This window comes from Lepidochelys kempii, chromosome 11, assembly GCF_965140285.1.
Source record: "Lepidochelys kempii isolate rLepKem1 chromosome 11, rLepKem1.hap1, whole genome shotgun sequence".
NCBI lineage: Eukaryota > Metazoa > Chordata > Testudines > Cheloniidae > Lepidochelys > Lepidochelys kempii.
Window position 1 is genome coordinate 17,546,046 of NC_136390.1, and position 20,016 is coordinate 17,566,061.

Here is a 20,016-nt window from a genome sequence, read left to right on the forward strand (position 1 = left end):
CAGAGCTATTTATTGAATGATCCATCCCCTGTTGTCCATTCCCAGCTTCTGGCAGTCAGAGGTTTAGGAACACACCGAGCACGGTGTTGTGTCCCTGAACATCTTGGCTAATAGCCATTAATGGACCTATCTTCCATGAACTTATCTAATTCTTTTTGAACCCAGTTATACTTTTGGCCTTCTCAACATCCCCGGCAATGAGTTTCACAGGTTGCCTGTGTGTTTTGTGAAGAAGTACTTACTTACGTTTGTTTTAAAGCTGCTGCCTATTAATTTCATTGGGTGACTCCTAGGGCCGGATTAACTGTCCTGTGGGCTCGGGGCTAATAGATTTTGTGGGGCCTCTGGGAGTTTGAAGTGGGGGAGTGGGCTCAGGGCTGTGGCAGGGGATTGGGGTGGAGGAGGGGGTGCAGCTTCATCTGGGGGGGGCCTCTGGGGTGGGGACAGGGATGGGACAGGGGGTTGGGGTGCAGCAGGAGGTTCGGGGTGTGGGCTCTGGGTGGGAGTTTGGGTACAGGAGGCACTCAGGGCTGGGACGGGGGTTGGGGTGCAGGTGGGGGTGTGGAGTCTGGGAGGGAGTTTGGGTGCAGGAGGGAGCTACAGGCTAGGTAGGGGGTTGGGATGCAGGAGGGGGTGCGGGGTGCAGGCTCCAGCTGGGAGGCGCTTACCTCAGGTGGCTCCTGGTCGGCGGCACAGGATCCTTGCCTGCCCTGGCTCCACGTTGCTCTGCTCCCCAGTGTGGCCAGCATGCGCAGCCCCTAGGCAGAGATACCTGGCCAATGGGACCTGTGGAGCTGGTGCCAGGGGCGGGGACAGTGCTCATAGATTCCCTGAATGCCCCTCGCCTAGGGGCCACAGGAGCATATCAGCGAGCTGGCACTCGTGGCTCCATCCCCCCGGGGGGTGGGGCTCGGAGGCTCAGAGACCAGTGTCCAGCCCATGGCACAGACAAAAAGAAGCAGCGGGCCTCATTCCCCAGTCCCCTTAGCCCGCCGCCCTGGGCTGCAGCCCCTAAAGCCCCTGCATTAATCAAGCCCTGGTGACCCCTAGGTCTTGTGTTAAAAGAAGAGGTAAAAAACACTTCCTTATTCAATTTCTCCTCACCATTCATGGTTTTGTAGACCTCTATCATATCCCCCCCTTAGTCATCTTTTTACTAAGGTGAACAATCCCAGTCTTTTTAATCTCTCCTCATATGGAAGATCTCTGCCAGATGACCAAGGGGCAACAATGATGGATTCCAGAGGAAATCCCATTCAACATCACTGGCTGGAAGATATAGCTATCATTTGGAAATCTTACAGGAAGAGTTAAAGTGGAATTAAAATTATGAAGATCCCCAAGATTTTGTCTGCTTTAATGTTAGTTCTACTCAGCCAAGCTATAGGGAGACCCCACAGGAAAAGAAATGTGTGCGGAGTATGCCTTTGTTCCGTTGCTACAGCATTAGATATTTTTGTCAAAGCCTGCCCTGCCTTAACATCAGACAGTACACAGGGTTTTCCATTTGTTTGCCATGCATTATATTCCCAAAAGATTAGTCCTTTTCTAGTCAAGCAGTTTAAAACGAATCACGGTTGTTATTTTAATCTGTATTCACCATTAAGAATTCTTGCAGAGCAATTTTACTTGTTACCAATTAAGATCTCCCAGTGGAAGTTTATGATTACAGCAAAAGCAACCTGATGAATACTTGGCACCTCCTTAGTTTACAAGCATTCAACCCATGAGCACAGAGACGTGCTAATACTTTAGATGAAAGCATAGCAAAGTTATTTAAGAAAGCCTTTTTTTTAAAACTTGTACTTAGAAAAACGTCATGGAGTCCATATACTGTCTGTCTCTCCATCTCTCAGGGTTTTACATCACTGTAGTATATATGTTTGGCTTTTGTTTTGTTTCCTGATTGTACTCTCTGAAGTCTAGAACATTCCAACACTACCAAAAATTCCAGGACCAAGGTCCAATCCTGGTTCCATTGAAGTCAATAATAAAATTCTCCGGGACGTTAGCAGGAACAGGAGCAGACCCTTTTATACCTGGAAAAGCATACTATGCTTCAATACCAATTCTTTTTTCTGTTAAGGGAAAAAGTGAATTACAATGTCAATAATTTAAAATTAAGATCTACTGTTGCAATCATTACATTGATGTTACTGAGGCAAACCTCCCCACTGAGGTCACTGAGCAAAGACTGCAGGAGCAAACCCTTACTTTTCCAATTATTTCTTCATATTATTCTGCCCTTAAAATTATATAGAGTAAATAAAATTTAGCCAAATATGAAACAGCACTGGTTGACTACGTGAGAAAATACCAGTGCAGAGAAAAAAATCTTTTCTGTCCAAACTTTTGATACTATTTATAGGACCATGACGGAGTGGGGGGGGGGGAATAAACCCTAAAATAATCCCAAATGTTCCAGTGCATGTTGATCTACTGAGACAAATTCATTACCGTGTAACCACTAAAATAGCTTCAATGGAGTTACATCAGCGTTGAATTTGCCTTACTGTCTGTTCTTTTCCCAAATAAGCCAGAGAAAAGCAAAAACAAAACAAAAAACCATAAAGATTTAAAAAAAAGAAAAGAAAAAGAAACCCCACCTCAAAAAATAAGATTCCAGGGTTGTCGTTGTGTGTGTCACTTTGAAGACTATGATGTCTGTAGCATCACTGTGAAGCCATGGAATCAGCGATAAGCATGGTGGAGGGCTTTTTTTGTTCAGCACACCACCAGACTGAATCGTCACCGGGTTTTGCGATCTGTTACCATCCAATTTTTAAGTTCTCAGTCCTTCTGATTTATGAATTACACCTATGCAGTTGATGTAGTCCCGTTTCAAAAAGGACTGTGTTTACGCACCCTAGGTATCTTTTAGAGCACGCCAACAGGGCCTACAGGAGGCAGTGAGTGCACAGCTCTTTAGAGGACTCTACTCGTCCCACCCTTTCAGTCCAGGCTCAGAGTTCAGGGACCAGTTTTCACATACCCCAGCGGCGCAACTGCCCCCGACTCCAGGGCCCAGGTGGATTACCCAGATGACCAGGCATTTTCTATTTTTTCCCCCCTTCTCAGGCCCACTTGCCCCAAAGTTCACCCGCTACCACTGCAAGCAGCAGACACTATAAGCCCATACATACATAGCTCCTCTCCGCAGCATATACTGCTCATTCAGCACCTGCACAAATCAACACAACTCTCCCAGCACAACAACACAATCAGCACACACAGAAACCTCAAGCATCACACTGAAGAATGTCTGAGTCAGTGTGAAGAGCTGGAAACAGCTACAAGGATGGTAGTTTTTGTTCAGAATATCACCAGGTTCAATCATGACTTGGATTCACAGCCTGTTACTGTGTAATTTTTAAGTTCCCAGATATTTTTGTCTTTTTTTACGCACGTGACTTTACAAATTACACCTGAGTGACAGCGCGGGCTTTCAGCTACTAGTGTGTGAGTGTGTGTATGTATCTTGCTTCAGACAGTGAATTTCTACCTTTATTGCTGTCTTAATTCTTCATATAACAATAAGCCGTCTAAGGTTCTTAGTGTAAGAAAACCGTGGTGGTCAAAAACAGCTGTACTTTCAGACACTGCTGTGGTAGCTGTGCTTATGCTTCTGAAGTTCTTTAGAAACTGAAAATCTGGAGGTCTATTGTAGTAGCATGCTATGAAACATGACCTAAACATAACCGGTCCTCTTGGGAGTATGATTACAGCAATAAATTTCTATGTTCCACAACAGATGGCTGTGCCACATGAAGAAAGTAAAATATATCAAGCTCTGTAAAATGAGAAGAAAAAGAAATTTCTGCTCCCACATCTAATTAAGTGCCTTTTAGTTTGCTGTTGTACATGTGGTACCGTAGACATTCTATAGGAGCACCGTACCATCAGTTTTAGTCTCTTCTGTCTCAGACTGGTTGCTATAAATTAGCCCAGGCTGTAAGTAATGTTGAAGGAGCTAAATGTTCAGAATTTGTATCTGTCTTTTTTATTAGCTAGCCTAGAGTAAACTGGGGGCTATTGTTCAATGTCAGGTTCAATGCCCAATGACCCAATAGGTTAAAATTGTGGCAGCCACAAATCAAGGGCATAATGAAGTCTAAGAAGTGGTCTGTGCTGATTTATTAGGGCATCTGTCTGACTCTAGACAATCTAGTACTGCTCTTATATAGCATGAGCTATTCCCATGATCCTGAGCATATTACAGATTTCTCTCTTTTAAAACTATAATAAAGGCATTCAAGATAGTCTATTGAAACCAGAGAGGATTTTTTTATAGTATTCATTGTCATTCTTAAGTTTTTATCCCAATGTTACTCTGTAAATAATAATAAAAAGAAAGTGCTGACTTTAACTCTGCAAAGAACATTCAGTTTTCAGTACTAGCTGAATGTCAGTTCACAATTCAGTAAAGTCCTTATATATTTGCTGGTTTTCAAGGAGTTTTTCCATTTTCTTTATTCTACTATTCATTTCCATTTAGTCACCATATTATTATTCAGATATAATGCTACTATTAACCTTCATTCTTAATCAAATGCATTTTACTGAATACTGTAATTTTACATGAAAACCCTTGTTTCTTCTGGTATAATAATTCAATTTTAAAAGAAAATGGGAACTAAATGTCCATAAACTTTTGTAGTCTAGCTTTAAATGAGGCTAAACCCATGTCAAAAATGTTATTTTAATCCAATTTTATATCCCAGAGGACAGGAATGTTCATCAGAGCTATATCAAGCAATGTGAAAATCCATCTTTTTTGAGTATACAGGGTATTCAACTGAAAAATCATAAGAACTTAATTATTCCTCTCCTGAGATCAGATCTGAGGTGCATTGGTTTAACTAATTTGAGAAAATTAAATTATACTTGTCTGCAAACTTAATGGAGGACTTCTCAGATTCACGAACCTTCTATATGCAGCAAGAGAAAATAATCAAATATTGCATACAAAAATATACGGAAGGTAAATATTCCATCAGTTTCATCCCTGGTATAATTCCAGTGGCTTCCCAGTAGAGTTACGTCAGATATTAAATTTGGCCCCTATACCTATAAAAATGTGAGATAATGTATGCTCAAAAACTGTACAGTGAACTGCAAAGTGTTTTCCTATAGCTACTTAGTTATTGCATGTAATGTGTAACAACTACAAATCTACATAAATAAAAAAACTGGTGTAATTTCACAGACTAATAAAAATCTGATCAAATAAGTTATCCATTTATAGAGGGAATAAGTCATCTAAAGTTAAATAGGATTTGTTGAGACCAAAAAAAAAAAAATCAGAGAAAAAGCCTTTTGAGATGTTTGTACCATTTCTTACCAGAGCAGCCCTGGGACAACCTGCAGAGCACAATTCTTCAGAAACAACAATACAGCACCAGAACCATTCATGTTGCAAGTTGTCACTTTTATGAATGACATTTCCATAACTTTAGAGAGATGCAAAAAATGCACAGTAGTACGGCTTACATAATGGGGATGGGCCATGGAATCTGGCATCATTGGGAATGCTTCAGTAAAACCATCCAAGTAAAGCTATCTAATCAAGTTGCAGGCACACATAGGGAAAATGTATTTAGAATTGAATAGCTACTTTATTGCAGCAGGACTAGGTGAACTGATAACTTATGAGTAGATTACATTTGATAAGGCAAACACATGCAAGGGAATTTTCAAAGTTCTGCATCCAACTTGCCTAAGAACACAGAATTCAATGGGATTTTCAAGTGCTCGTGTACATTTCTCAGTTGATAAAGGTAGAGCAGAAATCCCCGCTAGGTATATATTAGCATATGTAAATAATCACTTTATAGATATGCAAATTGGGTCTGGATATCCAGTGGTAATGATGTGAAAGCAGGAGATATGAAAAATACTTACTAGAGCATCAAGACTGCCTCTTTTTCATTGAAGAGACAAGTTGGGTGAGGTAATATCTTCTATAGGACCAACTGCTGTTGGTGAGAGAGACAACCTTTCATTGCAGCAGGCTTGTTAACCATTGCTAGTTTGGGTTTTAAAACTCTGAATGTCATATGTTGCCATGTTATCACCACTTCATGGTCACTTATGTTTCTTCCTTTCACATTCTATTTGAAAGAGACCCCTATATTCAAGGAGACCAAACTGCCTGGTTCACCCACTCCAGTGAAACTGACAATAATTCTAAGCAGGGATAAGCGTAGCAAATGCTTGAAAAACAGAGTATTTCCACACACAGGGATACCTGCAGACATATTTAACAATCTTGACAGGCCACGGCTATGATTCCACTGCTAGAGTGACGACTTTCTGTGTGAAGAGAAAAGGAGTACTTGTGGCACCTTAGAGACTAACCAATTTATTTGAGCATAAGCTTTCGTGAGCTACAGCATCCGATGCATCCAATGAAGTGAGCTGTAGCTCATGAAAGCTTATGCTCAAATAAATTGGTTAGTCTCTAAGGTGCCACAAGTACTCCTTTTCTTTTTGCGAAGGCAGACTAACACGGCTGTTACTCTGAAACCTGACTTTCTGTGTGGTGCACTGTTGAGTTATTTCATCTGTGGTAAAAGTCATGTGAGAGTTTAATATTTGTGGGTGGGTATTTTTGGGTTACGTCTCAACAGAAGTGCAGATTTGGAAGTTCAACACCTGTCCATCTTATCTAAAGTCAGCAGCAAAAACTATGGAATATCATATCTCTTTCCAAAACAAATATATGCATATAAATTGCACTTGCCTCCATAGGTTCCAGCGTTGCTCTTCTAGCTGAGTTAATAAATGCTCTATGTATTTATTTGAGTCCATATATTCCTAAAAAGAAAAGGATCAAAATATTTTTTCATATTTATATTTATTTATTTATTATAACATTTGTAAAATGTTGATTAACTAACAGATATTATGTGAGGGTTAAGGACCAAATGGAAACCTACAACACATAAAACTTACATTGACATAAAAAAGCAACATTAATGGAGGTTTATATTCGAGCCAGAATATATAGTTTATATTCGAGCCAGCCTTTATAAAGCCAATTGTTACATGCAGAAATTATTGGGGAAGATGCATAGGTGTCATGGTAGGCCATGGTATGTATATGCATGCACCTGCACACTATGTCCAGAATTCTCCTCCAGGTCTCTTGGTGGTAGATTTTTGGTCAGAGTGGGGGTGGATAATGTTATCACTTCAGGTCTTGTGGTTTCTGGCATAAATCTATGTCTGCTGGGCAACCATGATTTGACCCAAATGTTTATTTTGTTGCTTGCATCACAGTTTGGAAAAATATTACCTCAAAAACTGAATTTGAATATCAAAACAATTCAGCTCCAGGATCCTTTTTCAGCTCAACTTTTTCAGGTGCAGTAACAGTATGATATTATCAGCCACACGAAAGCTACTGTACTTTTCATCAGGTGGAATTTCAGATACAGAACAAAAATCACTGATCAATTATTTTTCTATTGCTGAAAGAATCTTGTCTGTTCTTTAAAGAAATAATTTATTTCTCTAGAGAAACACTTACTTCAGCAATAGAAAAATAACTTTCCAGGATGAAAGTAACTCTAGAGTGATACTTATATAAAATGTTTCAGAAAGATCCCACAGAATAACATATAGCATAATATGCTGTGTTATTATGGCAGTGGCTTCAGTACAGCCATAGTACTTTTAATTTAACAGACTATCAACAATATCAGAGGTGTAACCATGTTAGTCTGTATCCACAAAAACAATGAGGAGTCTGGTGGCACCTTAAAGACTTACAGATTTACTTGGTTTTTACATAAATTTTTGTGAGTAAAAAAACACTTCTTCAGAGGCATGGAGTGATTTGGTTTTTGTAATTTTCACTCCACACCTCTGAACAAGTGGTTTTTTACCCACGAAAGCTTGTGCCCTAATAAATCTGTTAGTCTTTAAGGTGCCACCAGACTCCTCATTGTTTTTATCAACATTATGATTCACGGGCAACATCTAATGAAAATTCCAACTTGGGTTTCTGGAGACAAAGGTTCTTCTTTTTATGGACTCACTGGCAAGCCCCATCCTAGACTATATCCTTGTGTACTATGGTTGCTTGTCCAGTATTATTTGCTTGTGTGTGTCTGTTGCCTAATGGCTGGTCTTTGTTCAGCCATTTATCTTAATAATTCAGGAATGGAAGGTGGTATTACAATGGGGACAGTACATTATCCCATCTCTCCACAAGGTGACAATAAATGTCACAAAAACTCAACCATCATATTTTATGTATCTAATGTAGTTTTTATTTTCCAGGACTGAAATTATTCTAAGCAATTGTGTAACATTAGAGGGCTTAGCGTTGGGTGAGAATAGACTGTTCTCAGGAATACAGCTAAGCTTTTAATAATTTATGGATTTAAATGACAACAAAAGAAATAAATTAAACTAAAAACAACTTAATATACAATTACAGCTATGTAAGTATAAAAATCATGATCCACAAACACCTATTTCTGCTTGTGAAAAACTGAGTAACATACAATCAAAAAGATAATCATGTGATTACCAAAATAAATTTTGCACACACTACTGTACATTTTTAACTGCAATTATGTCTACAGTAAAGGAGGTTTCTTCAATTGCACCTCTGGCAACACTACAACATAGAGTGGGCCTGATGGTTAAGTCAATTGGAATAGTATTATTGGCAGGATTTCTACAATGAGGATATGATGAAATGTTCTAGCATATGTTTCTGCCCATGGTAATTATTTTGTTGTTCTAATAAAAAGCTACATTCACTCTTCAGAGGTTGGTTGATAAAACCACAAAAATTCCTCTTATAGAAATTCTCTGAAGTAGGTAGTAGTAGACACCTGTTCCATGCAAATGGAAATAATCTCAGTAATATTTTGTTGAAAGTTAGCATTGTTTGTAAGGAACTGAATATTATGAAGCTTTCCAGTAGTTTCCTTATCTTTCCCAAACCCCAGTAGTAGATTCCAAATATAAGGACAGATTATGCAGTCTTTACTTAACCAAACTTCCCGTGAACCAGATTTTGTGCTTTGTTACAATAATATAAAACTGAAGAAACTCCATCAACTTCAGTGGCATTAATCTGGGTTTTACATCACTGCAATGGAAATCAGAATCTGACCCGTTGGCTTTATCTTGGGTCCGTAAAGTGTCTGTTTTAATAGATTGAGTTAAATTTTAAATCATGTAAATTAGATAGTGAGCTTTTCTGAAGCTAAACTGAGAAAAATCATTGTGCAGAATGGGTATATTATGGCTTAGAAAAGCTACACTATACAATTGCATAATGATTACTTGTGGTACCAAGTTGTTTGAAACAAACTTCCTTGTAATGAATAGCTTTTACTATTTCACATATAGCAGAAATTAGTATTAATAACCCCTTTATATCTTATTTTACTGTAATATGAATCACTCCTGGTTTATACTTGAGTGCACTTTGCCCTGCAGCCAAGAGAGTCAATAGTTTTATTACACACAATTCTACTGCAATAATGTGAACAGTTAATTTTATAGCTATTTTTGTGAAAAATATGGTCAAGTGCACAAAGTCAATTGGGAAAAAGAAAATATATATTTATTTTGTATATTTTCTGCCTTAATGTCAAGTTCTTCCCATGGCAAACCTGACAAATGATTCAATTTCTACTTAGAGGTCTGCAAGCCAGCAGCAGATGATTTGTCAGTGTGGCGTGAAGATCAAGCACAACTCAAATATAAATTTTGTTGTTAGCACAAACATCTCATCTGTGCTGTGACTAAAAGGTACAATGCAAGATTTGCTGTTTCAAAAGCTCAAGTACTGTACTTCCAGACCTTGCCCACTTTCCTACCTGCACATGTGAAAGCAGCTGGATTTGATCCCTATCTAGTACTAATCCATCTAACCCCTCTGAACTGCTCTGGGATAGCAGTAGGAGTCAGCCTTTAAAAAGGTTTCACTTGAAAGGGAATAATTTCCAAATGCCATAATCTATTTATGCAGTGTAATTGTAGCTGTTTTGGACCCAGGACATTAGAGAGACAAGGTGGGTGAGGTAATATCTTTTATTAGACCAACTTCTGTTGGTGAGAGAGAAAAGCTTTCGAGCCACAAAGAGCTCTTCTTCTTCCTGTCTGGGAAAGGTACTCCAAATATCACAGCGAAATGAAAGGTGGAACAGATTGTTTAGCATAAGTAGTCAGCACACAGGTATAAATAATGGTGTGCATAACACCTTCAAAAGATGAACCTGGAAGCTTAAATACATAACTCTGCTAGACACTAAAAATCATGGATTGAACAGAGACACTGGATTTATGGTTTATTACAACGATACATAACGCACTAACCCCTTCTTTTTTGGTTTATTACTGCAGACGTGTTAACAGGCCTCTCTACCTTGAATAGTCCTTTATTATTATTTTTATAAGAACGTATTTACTGTTTCGATTTTATGAAATGCTTGTAGGTTGCTGAATGCATTAAGCTCACTTGCAATGTCTCTATTCCATAGTATAAGAAAATATATGTTTTGCTTTACAACTTTGAAAATGTTTGCTCCAAACTTGTGAAATCAGGCATGGGAATAGTTTCCACCAACCCATCCCCACCAATCCAGGACTATCAATGTCAGACGGGCCATCAAGGAACATCGTAATAAAAAGGATTGGTTAACAGACCCATCTGCACCTGCGTGCAAGAAAGCTGAGTCCTGTAGGCTTGAAGGCTGAATGAAGGAAATAAAGCCACAGGAAAATTTCCCATTTTTTTTTGGTTGTTTGAACTCTGAGGATATGTCTATACTGTAATAGAAGCCCAGGATTAGTGGGACTTGAGTCAGCCTACCTGTGTTAGGGAACCCTGGGCTTGAGCGACTACATTGTATTTTAACCCTAGAATTTTTTGACTCATGCTCTAACCTAGGGCTCTGGCATCCACACTGCAGTGCACAGACCCAAGTCAAAGCAACCATATTTCAGAGTCCCTAGCGCCCCACTCTCAAAATGTGGCCACTCTAGCCCTAAGATCATAGTGCTCTGTGAGAAAACTTTACTGCCCACCCTGCACATTACCAGGAATCAGCTTGCTTTGCAAAAGGCTTGATCAGCTCGTTCTCCATTGCGAGAGGGTCTCTGATAGTGTGCTTGCAGATCGGTGATCAGAACAGAAGGAGTTAACACAGACCTGAGTTGCTGCCGTTTGCAAAGGGGATGTGGCTTCCATTTTCAATAGAGTGGACAGCAAATTGTTGGGATAGAGAGGACTAAGGAAGTTATTCCACGGAATTGTGGGATACTTCCAGATGACTCCCAGGAAGTGAGTCAAGTGGGGCTGCGTCTACGCTGCACAGCAATAAGGCTCAGACCCTGCGAAAAATATCCTTCCCATAAACACTAGAGAAGGAACATCCAGTTACTGAGTAGCGACAAGAACCATTTAGATTAACATTACTGCTACAAATACTATTGATAACCATTTTAGAAAAGTGGAATAGATAGTAGAGAATGGCCTGTAGCACTTTGATTTAATTTTTAAAAAGTAAGCTGTCCAACTGCATTTCAGAGATGCTAAACACCCCAACTTTAAACTGAGTCAATGGGATCAGTAGCTGCTCAGTACTTTTGAAATTCAGTTATTAACTGTCTAAAGCTGGCAACCTATCTAGTAGTGTTATATCACAACTTTGTTGGAAGGAAATTTTTGCTTATTTGAAGCATGATAGAGCCAGGATTTCACTCACTGAGTAAATTCTCATATGATGGCACAAAATCACTTCATTTTAAGGTAACACTTTCACTAATTGTGTAAAAATAATAGAAAATCCAAATAAAACTTCCCATTATCTAGTCTAGATTATGTGGGTAATTGGGAGAAAGGGGTGTAGAAAGTGCACAGCCACCCACAATGATGCCTTGTGGTCAGGCAGGAATCAGCAGGTCATCTCATTGGAAACTGGATCCTGCCCTTCAGCACCACTGACCCCAAAGATTTCCAGTCCTCCCCTTCTGCACAGGATCCCAGAACAGTCAAAGTCTATTCCAGCAGACCTCTCAGCTTAGGTGAAGGCCCATAGCATTGTAATGTCCTCTGGGAGAGGGTAGGGGAGCCCCAGGCCTGCCCTCTCCACCAGGCTCTGGTCCAGGGCCCAATAGTGGGCAGCTACCCTTGACACATTAGGGTGCTAAGCTGGCACCCTCCCTGGATCACTTCCTACTCATCGACTTTAGTTTCAGAGACTATACTACTTCTACCAACTCTCTGACCTGCACGCTCATTCACTTGGCTTCTCTCTCTCCTTTGTAGCTTTTCACTGATCTGTGAAGTCAGGCCTCAGGCAGGGAGCTCCTGGGCAGTACATCCCCCCTCAGAGCTCAAGGTAGCTGTCTGCTCCCTTTCATTACTTCCCTTTGAGCTGCTCTCCTCTCCTTTTTAAAGCCCTGCAGGTGTGACTGGGTGGGGCTGCCTGCACCCAGGGCTGCTCCTTAACCCCATGCTCTCCGTGTGGTTTTTGTAAACTCATCAAAGGGAAGTATACCAAACCCATATAGGCACTAATGCACAGTTCTATAAAAGCCTGTAATTTTGTTGTGTTGCCACATAAGCCTATAAATGAATCTAAGCATGTTTGTTCATAGAACAAAATATGAAAATTCCTACTGTGCAGCTGTTTTCCTGTAAAAATGATAATTAAATGGTTGTTAGATAGCAAAGCCATCTAAAACATTCCTTTTTTAAGAAAATAGAAATTAGTATCTCACATGCGAACTCGGATCCACCATCCAGTGTTTTGATATACCAGATGTGTATTTGCGTTGTGCTAGCTAGGACATAAACAAAACAAAAAACATCAGGAACACAGGACACTGTGAACACTTTCCCACTTATTGTAATGCAGCAAACGTAGGACATCCTGGTCCCAGAATACAAAGAGTGAAAGCTAGAGGTTAGAAACTAAAATTGGCAAAATGAAATATATTCTATGGATCATTTAATAAGTTTGTAGAGGTCACAGTCAAATATATTAATGATCTTTGCAAAATTGAGAAAAGGATTAAGATTATAGGTCCTGATCCTGCAAATTACTAATTACATGCTTAGCTTTAAATCAGTGGTATCAATAATCAGGCCTAGTGGTTGGAGTGTAAGTCACAGCGAGGCAGGGGGTTGGGCCTGGGCCACGGGTGGTGCTGGAATCAAGAACCAGGACAGGCTTGGGTCAAAACCTAAGTCAGAGTCTGTAAACCAGAATCAGAACTGTAGCCAGAGGTCAAAGCTGGGTGGTCACAGTCCAAAGACAAGACAAGTCAGTATTCAAGCTGGAGTCCAGATACAGGCCAAAGGCCAAAGCTGGGTAGTCAGAGTCCAAGGTTTTGGGAAGAATCAGGAAGCAGAGATGAGGCTGGAGCGGGTCAGTGATGAGGTTGGAGCAGGGGAAGGAAAATACTGGGTCTTGGGTAAAGGTAGGGGCAGGCTGGGAGTCTCTGGAGTCTGGGGCGTGGCAAGGCAGCGGGACATTCCTGGCCAGATAGTGCTGTTGCTCAGACTGATCAACAGCTCTGGTGGGGTTGTGGAAGTAGCTGAGCCTAGCGTCATGTGACTCAGGCTCTGCTTAGTGATAGGTTGCTGTTGCTTGCCAGAGGGCTGAGTCACCGCAGACTCTGTTGAAGTGGTAAGTCAGTGCCGCTGGGTTGTTGCTGCCTGAGTGCTGACTCACCGCAGCACCTACTGAGAGTCTGGGGATGGGCGGGCACAGGCCCGCCCACATCTAAAGGTCCCTCCACTCAGCCTAAGGGTAGGAGCTACTGGGACCAGGTCTCAAGTAAATATGGGGGACAACAAAAGATAAAACAGGAATGGGAGTGAGGGTCATAGGGTCAAAAGCGGGGAGTCAGAGCGGGACAATGAGCAAAGATCTCTGGACAGTGCCCGCTGCTCCTCAAAGGCCTTCAGGGAGCCAGTGGACCATGGGCAGCGGGTATAATAGGCCAGGGTAGGCTAAGCCTCCCCTGGTGCTGCCACAGCCACTGGACTCCCACTTGTGGGATTTTGGGGTGAAGTTTTTGATTTCTTATGCTTATTTCTTATTTCTTATATTCTATGATTCTGTGATTTCTCATGCAGGTTCTGGGGCAGCTGAGGAGGCAGTATGTGCTATTCAGCTTCCCAGGTTTATCAGTAATCTCCCTGGAGTCCAGGGAGATTACTTCTCCCTGGAGTCCAGGGAGATTACTGAGAACCCAGGAAGCTGCGTAACACATACCACCTCCTCCGCCATCCTGGAACCTGCAAGGTGGATATCAAAAGCTCAGGTTCTTCTCCCAGAAAAGAAGAAACAAGAGCTTTTCCTGTGGCGTGGCTGTGGGGAGGCTTCCGGCTGGCTGGGGGCTCCTCTGGCTAAATGGGGGCAGGCTTGAGGCTCCTCTGGGCAGGGGTGGGGTCTCGGGGCTCCAGCCACAAGGCAGAGGTGGTAGGGGGAGGCTAGGGCTCTGGCCACGGGAGGGATGGGGGACGGAGGTGGAAGGGGCAGAGCCGGGGCCTAGACTCCCAGAAGGGAGGATCTGCCCACCATTCATGCAGTAGATATGGCCCAGAGGAACTCTGCCCTGGAGACGTGGTCTCACCACAGCAGCTGAGTGAGGAGCCCTGGTTTGGCTGTGAGTTTGCCTCACAAATGGAACTACTCATGTGCTAAAAGTTAAGCTCATGCTTAAGTGCTTTGCTAGAGTAGGGCCAGTGGGCTCTGACCAATGTGGCAGTTGGGGTTGAGCCATCCCACTCAGTCAGGAACTCTGCCGTCCAGAAGCAATCTGGCCTAGCTACACTCTTTAAAGTAGTGCAGTGTGTACTTCAGCTGTGGCAGGCCACAACTGTGCTCACCAGTGAAGAAGGGAACAAGGATATAACTCCGTCTTCTCCATGCTTCCTAAACGACTTGTTGTGACTAATCTCATGCCATTTATTTCCCTGTGCACCCACCTGAGCACAAGGACTCAAAACTGTGATTGTCCCCTCTGGGGTTTCAGGCATGGCCCCATCACTGCCCTCCAGAGCAGCCCTAAGCTGGGCCAGAATGGCCCCTCCAACATAGCTGCTCCACCAATAACTCCACCAGGAGCATAAGTAGTGCAGACAGCCTTGTGTTGGTACTCTGCAGCAGGGTGAATTTCACCCAGTAACATTGCCTTTTAAACAAACTAGGATAACTTCACAGTCGATCCAGACCTTCATGCCTCAGGGTATAAGATGTTTGTCACCTGGGTGTGGGAAAGTTACATAATCAACAATTGTCCAGAAGATTGGTGGCTTCATTTTCCTCTGAACTGTCAGGCAATTGTCCATTATCAAATACATGGTCCTACACTAGACACACTAGTGGCCTATTCCAACATGGCAAGTCCTAAAAGTCCTATTTTCTTACACTAGGAGTTGAGGTCGAATTTAGCAGCATTAAATCGATTTAACTCTGCACCCATCCACACAACAAAGCCCTTTTTCTCAACTTAAAGGCCTCTTAAAATCGATTTCTTTACTCCACCCCCGACAAGGGGATTAGCACTGAAATCTGCCTTGCCAGATCGAATTTGGCAATTAGACGGTATTGGCCTACGGGAGCTATCCCAGAGTGCTCCATTGTGACCGCTCTGGAGAGCACCCTAAACTCAGATGCACTGGCCAGGTAGACAGAAAAAGGTCCACGAACTTTTGAATTTCATTTCCTGTTTGGCCAGCGTGGCAAGCTGCAGGTGAGTGCAGAGCTCTTCAGCAGAGGTGACCATGCAGAGATCAGCAGCAGAGGTGAACATGATGGAGTCCCAGAATCGCAAAAGAGCTCCAGCATGGACCGAACGGGAGGTACGGGATCTGATCGCTGTATTGGGAGAGGAGTCAGTGCTATCAGAACTCCGTTCCAGTTTTCGAAATGCCAAAACATTTGTCAAAATCTCCCAGGGCATGAAGGACAGAGGTCATAACAGGGACCCGAAGCAGTGCTGCGTGAAACTTAAGGAGCTGAGGCAAGCCTACCAGAAAACCAGAGAGGCAAACGGCTGCTCTGGGTCAGAGCCCCAAACATGCCGCTTCTATGATGAGCTGCATTTTAGGGGGGTCAGCCACCACTACCCCAAACCTGTGCTTTGACTCCTTCAATGGAGAGGGAGGCAACATGGAAGCAGGTTTGGGGAATGAGGAAGATGATGATGATGAGATTGTAGACAACTCACAGCAAGCAAGCGGAGAAACCGGTTTTCCTGACAGCCAGGAACTGTTTCTCACCCTGGACCTGGAGCCAGTACCCCCCGAACCCACCCAAGGCTGCCTCCCGGACCTGCCAGGTAGAAAAGGGACCTCTGGTGAGCGTACGTTTTTAAATAGCATACATGGTTTAAAACAAGCATGTTTAATAATTAATTTGCCCTGGCATTCGCGGCCAGTACAGCTACTGGAAAAGTCTGTTATTGTGTCTGGGGATGGAGCAGAAATCCTCCAGAGACTCCATAAAGCTCTTCTGGATGTACTCCCAAAGCCTTTGCAAAAGGTTTCTGGGGAGGGCAGCCTTATTTCGTCCACCATGGTAGGACACTTTACCATACCAGGCCAGTAGCATGTAGTCGGGAATCATTGCAGAACAAAGCATTGCAGCGTATGTTTGCTGGCATTCAAACAACATCCATTCTTTATCTCTCTGTGTTACCCTCAGGAGAGTGATATCATTCATGGTCACCTGGTTGAAATAGGGTGCTTTTCTTAAGGGGACATTCAGAGGTGCCCATTCCTGCTGGGCTGTTTGCCTGTGGCTGAACAGAAATGTTCCCCGCTGTTAGCCACGGGGAGGGGAGAGGGGTTAGCTACGCGGTGCGGGGAGGCAAAATACAACCTTGTAACGAAAGCACATGTGCTATGTATGTAACGTTAACAGCAAGGTTTACCGTGAAAGAGTGTACCCATTGTTCTATAAAATGTGTCTTTTTAAATACCACTGTCCCTTTTTTTTCTCCACCAGCTGCATGTGTTTCAAGGATCACAGGATCTTCTCCTTCCCAGAGGCTAGTGAAGATTAGAAGATGAAAAAACCCACTCGCGATGAAATGTTCTCTGAGCTCATGCTGTCCTCCCACACTGACAGAGCACAAACGAATGCATGGAGGCAGACAATGTCAGAGTGCAGGAAAGCACAAAATGACCGGGAGGAGAGGTGGCGGGCTGAAGAGAGTAAGTGATGAGCTGAAGCTGATAGGTGGCGGCAGCATGATGAGAGCAGGCAGGATTCAATGCTGAGGCTGCTGGAGGATCAAACTAATATGCTCCACCATATTGTTGAGCTGCAGGAAAGGCAGCTGGAGCACGGACCGCCGCTACAGCCCCTATGTAACCAACCGCCCTCCTCCCCAAGTTCCATAGCCTCCTCACCCAGACGCCCAAGAACGCGGTGGGGGGGGCCTCCGGCCACCCAGCCACTCCACCCCAGAGGATTGCCCAAGCAACAGAAGGCTGGCATTCAATAAGTTTTAAAGTTTTAAACTTTAAACTGGTTTTCAAAGCTTCTCTGATGCATACCGCACCCTCCTGTGCTCTTCTAACCACCCTGGTGTCTGGCTGCACGTAACCAGCGGCCAGGCGATTTGCCTTAACCTCCCACCCTGCCATAAACGTCTCCCCCTTATTCTCGCAGATATTGTGGCACACACAGCAAGCAGTAATAACAATGAGAATATTGGTTTCGCTGAGGTCTGAGTCAGTAAACTGCGCCAGCGCGCCTTTAAACGTCCAAATGCACATTCTACCACCATTCTGCACTTGCTCCGCCTGTAGTTGAACAGCTCCTGACTGTATTGCTTCATGAGCCATGGCATTAAGGGGTAGGCTGGGTCCTCAAGGATAACTATCAGCATTTCAACATCCCCAATAATTATTTTCTGGTCTGGGAATAAAGTCCCTTCCTGCAGCTTTTGAAACAGACCAGAGTTCCTGAAGATGCGAGCGTCATGTACCTTTCCTGGCCATCCCACGCTGATGTTGGTGAAACATCCCTTGTGATCCACCAGTGCTTGCAGCACTATTGAAAAGTACCCCTTGCGGTTTATGTACTCGCCAGCTTGGTGCTCCGGTGCCAAGATGGGGATATGGGTTCCGTCTATGGCCCCACCACAGTTAGGGAATCCCATTGCAGCAAAGCCATCCACTATGACCTGCACATTTCCCAGGGTCACTACCCTTGATATCAGCAGATCTTTGATTGCGTTGGCTACTTGCATCACAGCAGCCCCCACAGTAGATTTGCCCACTCCAAATTGATTCCCAACTGTCCAGCAGCTGTCTGGCGTTGCAAGCTTCCACAGGGCTATTGCCACTCGCTTCTCAACTGTGAGGGCTGCTCTCATCTTGGTATTCTTGCACCTCAGGGCAGGGAATAGCAAGTCACAAAGTTCCATGAAAGTTGCCCTTATGCATGGGAAAGTTTCGCAGCCACTGGGAATCATCCCAGACATGCAACACTATGCGGACCCACCAGTTTGTGCTTGTTTCGTGGGCCCAGAATCGGCATTCCATGGCATGAACCTGCCCCATTAGCACCATGATCCCCACATTACCAGGGCCCGTGCTTTGAGAGAAGTCTGTATCCATGTCCTCATCACTCTCGTCACCGCGCTGATGTCGCCTACTCGCCCAGTTTTGCTTTGCCAGGTTCTGGTGCTGCAAATATAGTGCTGGATAATGTGCGTGATGTTTAATGTGCTCCTAATTGCCAAAGTGATCTGAGCGGGCTCCATGCTTGCCATGGTATGGCGTCTGCACAGAAAAAAGGTGCGGAACGATTGTCTGCCGTTGCTCTGATGGAGGGAGGGGCGACTGACAACATGGCAAACAGGGTTGGCTTACAGGGAATTAAAATCAACAAAGGGGGTGGCTTTATATCAAGGGGACACAAAAACAACTGTCACACAGAATGGCCCCCTCGAGGATTGAACTCAAAACCCTAGGTTTAGCAAGCTAATGCTCAACCCACTGAGCTATCCCTCCCCCCAGTATTTCAGGCAGGACTGAATCTCCATTAAACTTTTCAAGGTGCCCCTCACTGAGACCTCACTGAAACGATTGTCGGCCGTTGATTTCACAGAGGGAGGGAGGAAGGGAAGGGGGAGCAAATGAATACAAAACAAATCTGGTCTATTTCTTGTTTTGATCCACACCATCTATCTTTTACATCTTTGGCTGGCAGCAGACGGTGCAATAGGACTGCTAGCCATCCTCCTCTCCTGCCTGCTCGGCAGAAGATGGTGCAATAGGACTGCCGGCAGGACTAAAGCGAATGACCTGGTCGAGTCACTCCTATTTCAGTCCCTGTGCCCATATCTGCCCAGGCGCTCCCGACCAACCTTACTGAGGGGGCCAGGAGCACCTCGGACATGATGACAATGGTTTTCAGGCCTATTGCACTGTCTGCTGCCACAAGGCAATGAGCTGCTGCTGTGTAGCAATGCAGTACCGTATTTGCCAGCACCCAGGAGACGTAGGGTGACAGTGAGCTGAGCGGGCTCCATGCTTGCTGTGGTACGGCGTCTGCACAGGTAACTCAGGAAAAAAGGCGCAAAACGATTGTCTGCTGTTGCTTTCACAGAGGGAGGGAGGGAAGGAGGGCCTGATGACATGTACCCAGAACCACCCACGACAATGTTTTTGCCCCATTAGGCATTGGGATCTCAACCCAGAATTCTAATGAGCGGCAGAGACTGCGGGAACTGTGGGATAGCTACCCACAGTGCAACGCTCCGGAAGTCAACACTAGCCTCGGTACTGTGGAAGCACTCCGCCGAGTTAATGCACTTAAAGCATTTAGTGTGGGGACACACACAGTCGACTATATAAAAACGATTTCTAAAAAACTGACTTCTATAAATTCAACCTAATTTCGTAGTGTAGACATAGCCTTAGGGAAATATTTTAAAAAAATAATAATAAAGTTAGTCAGTAAACTCTGTTGAAACTAGCAACCTACAGTAGCAGAGACCAGAAGTAGCTAGTGA

General features: G+C 43.5%; 1 protein-coding gene across 13 annotated transcripts in view; it reads right to left on the reverse strand.

The window, feature by feature from the left end:
- The window catches only part of NCKAP5 (NCK associated protein 5), a 623,444-nt gene that overhangs the window by 392,612 nt on the left and 210,816 nt on the right, over nucleotides 1–20,016 (reverse strand). For 11 of the 13 annotated variants that reach the window (XR_012154214.2, XM_073305284.2, XM_073305277.2 and 8 more), the window contains one exon: nucleotides 6,743–6,816. The exons of 1 other annotated variant lie outside the window; for it this stretch is intronic. Coding sequence is in view for 10 of the 12 variants with exons in the window: in XM_073305284.2 (XP_073161385.2) it covers nucleotides 6,743–6,816 (74 nt within the window). In the remaining 2 variants the exon portion in view is untranslated. Of the gene's footprint in view, nucleotides 1–5,901; nucleotides 5,946–6,742; nucleotides 6,817–20,016 lie in introns of those variants that run through there. One more of the 13 variants, XM_073305287.2, reaches the window with a different exon arrangement.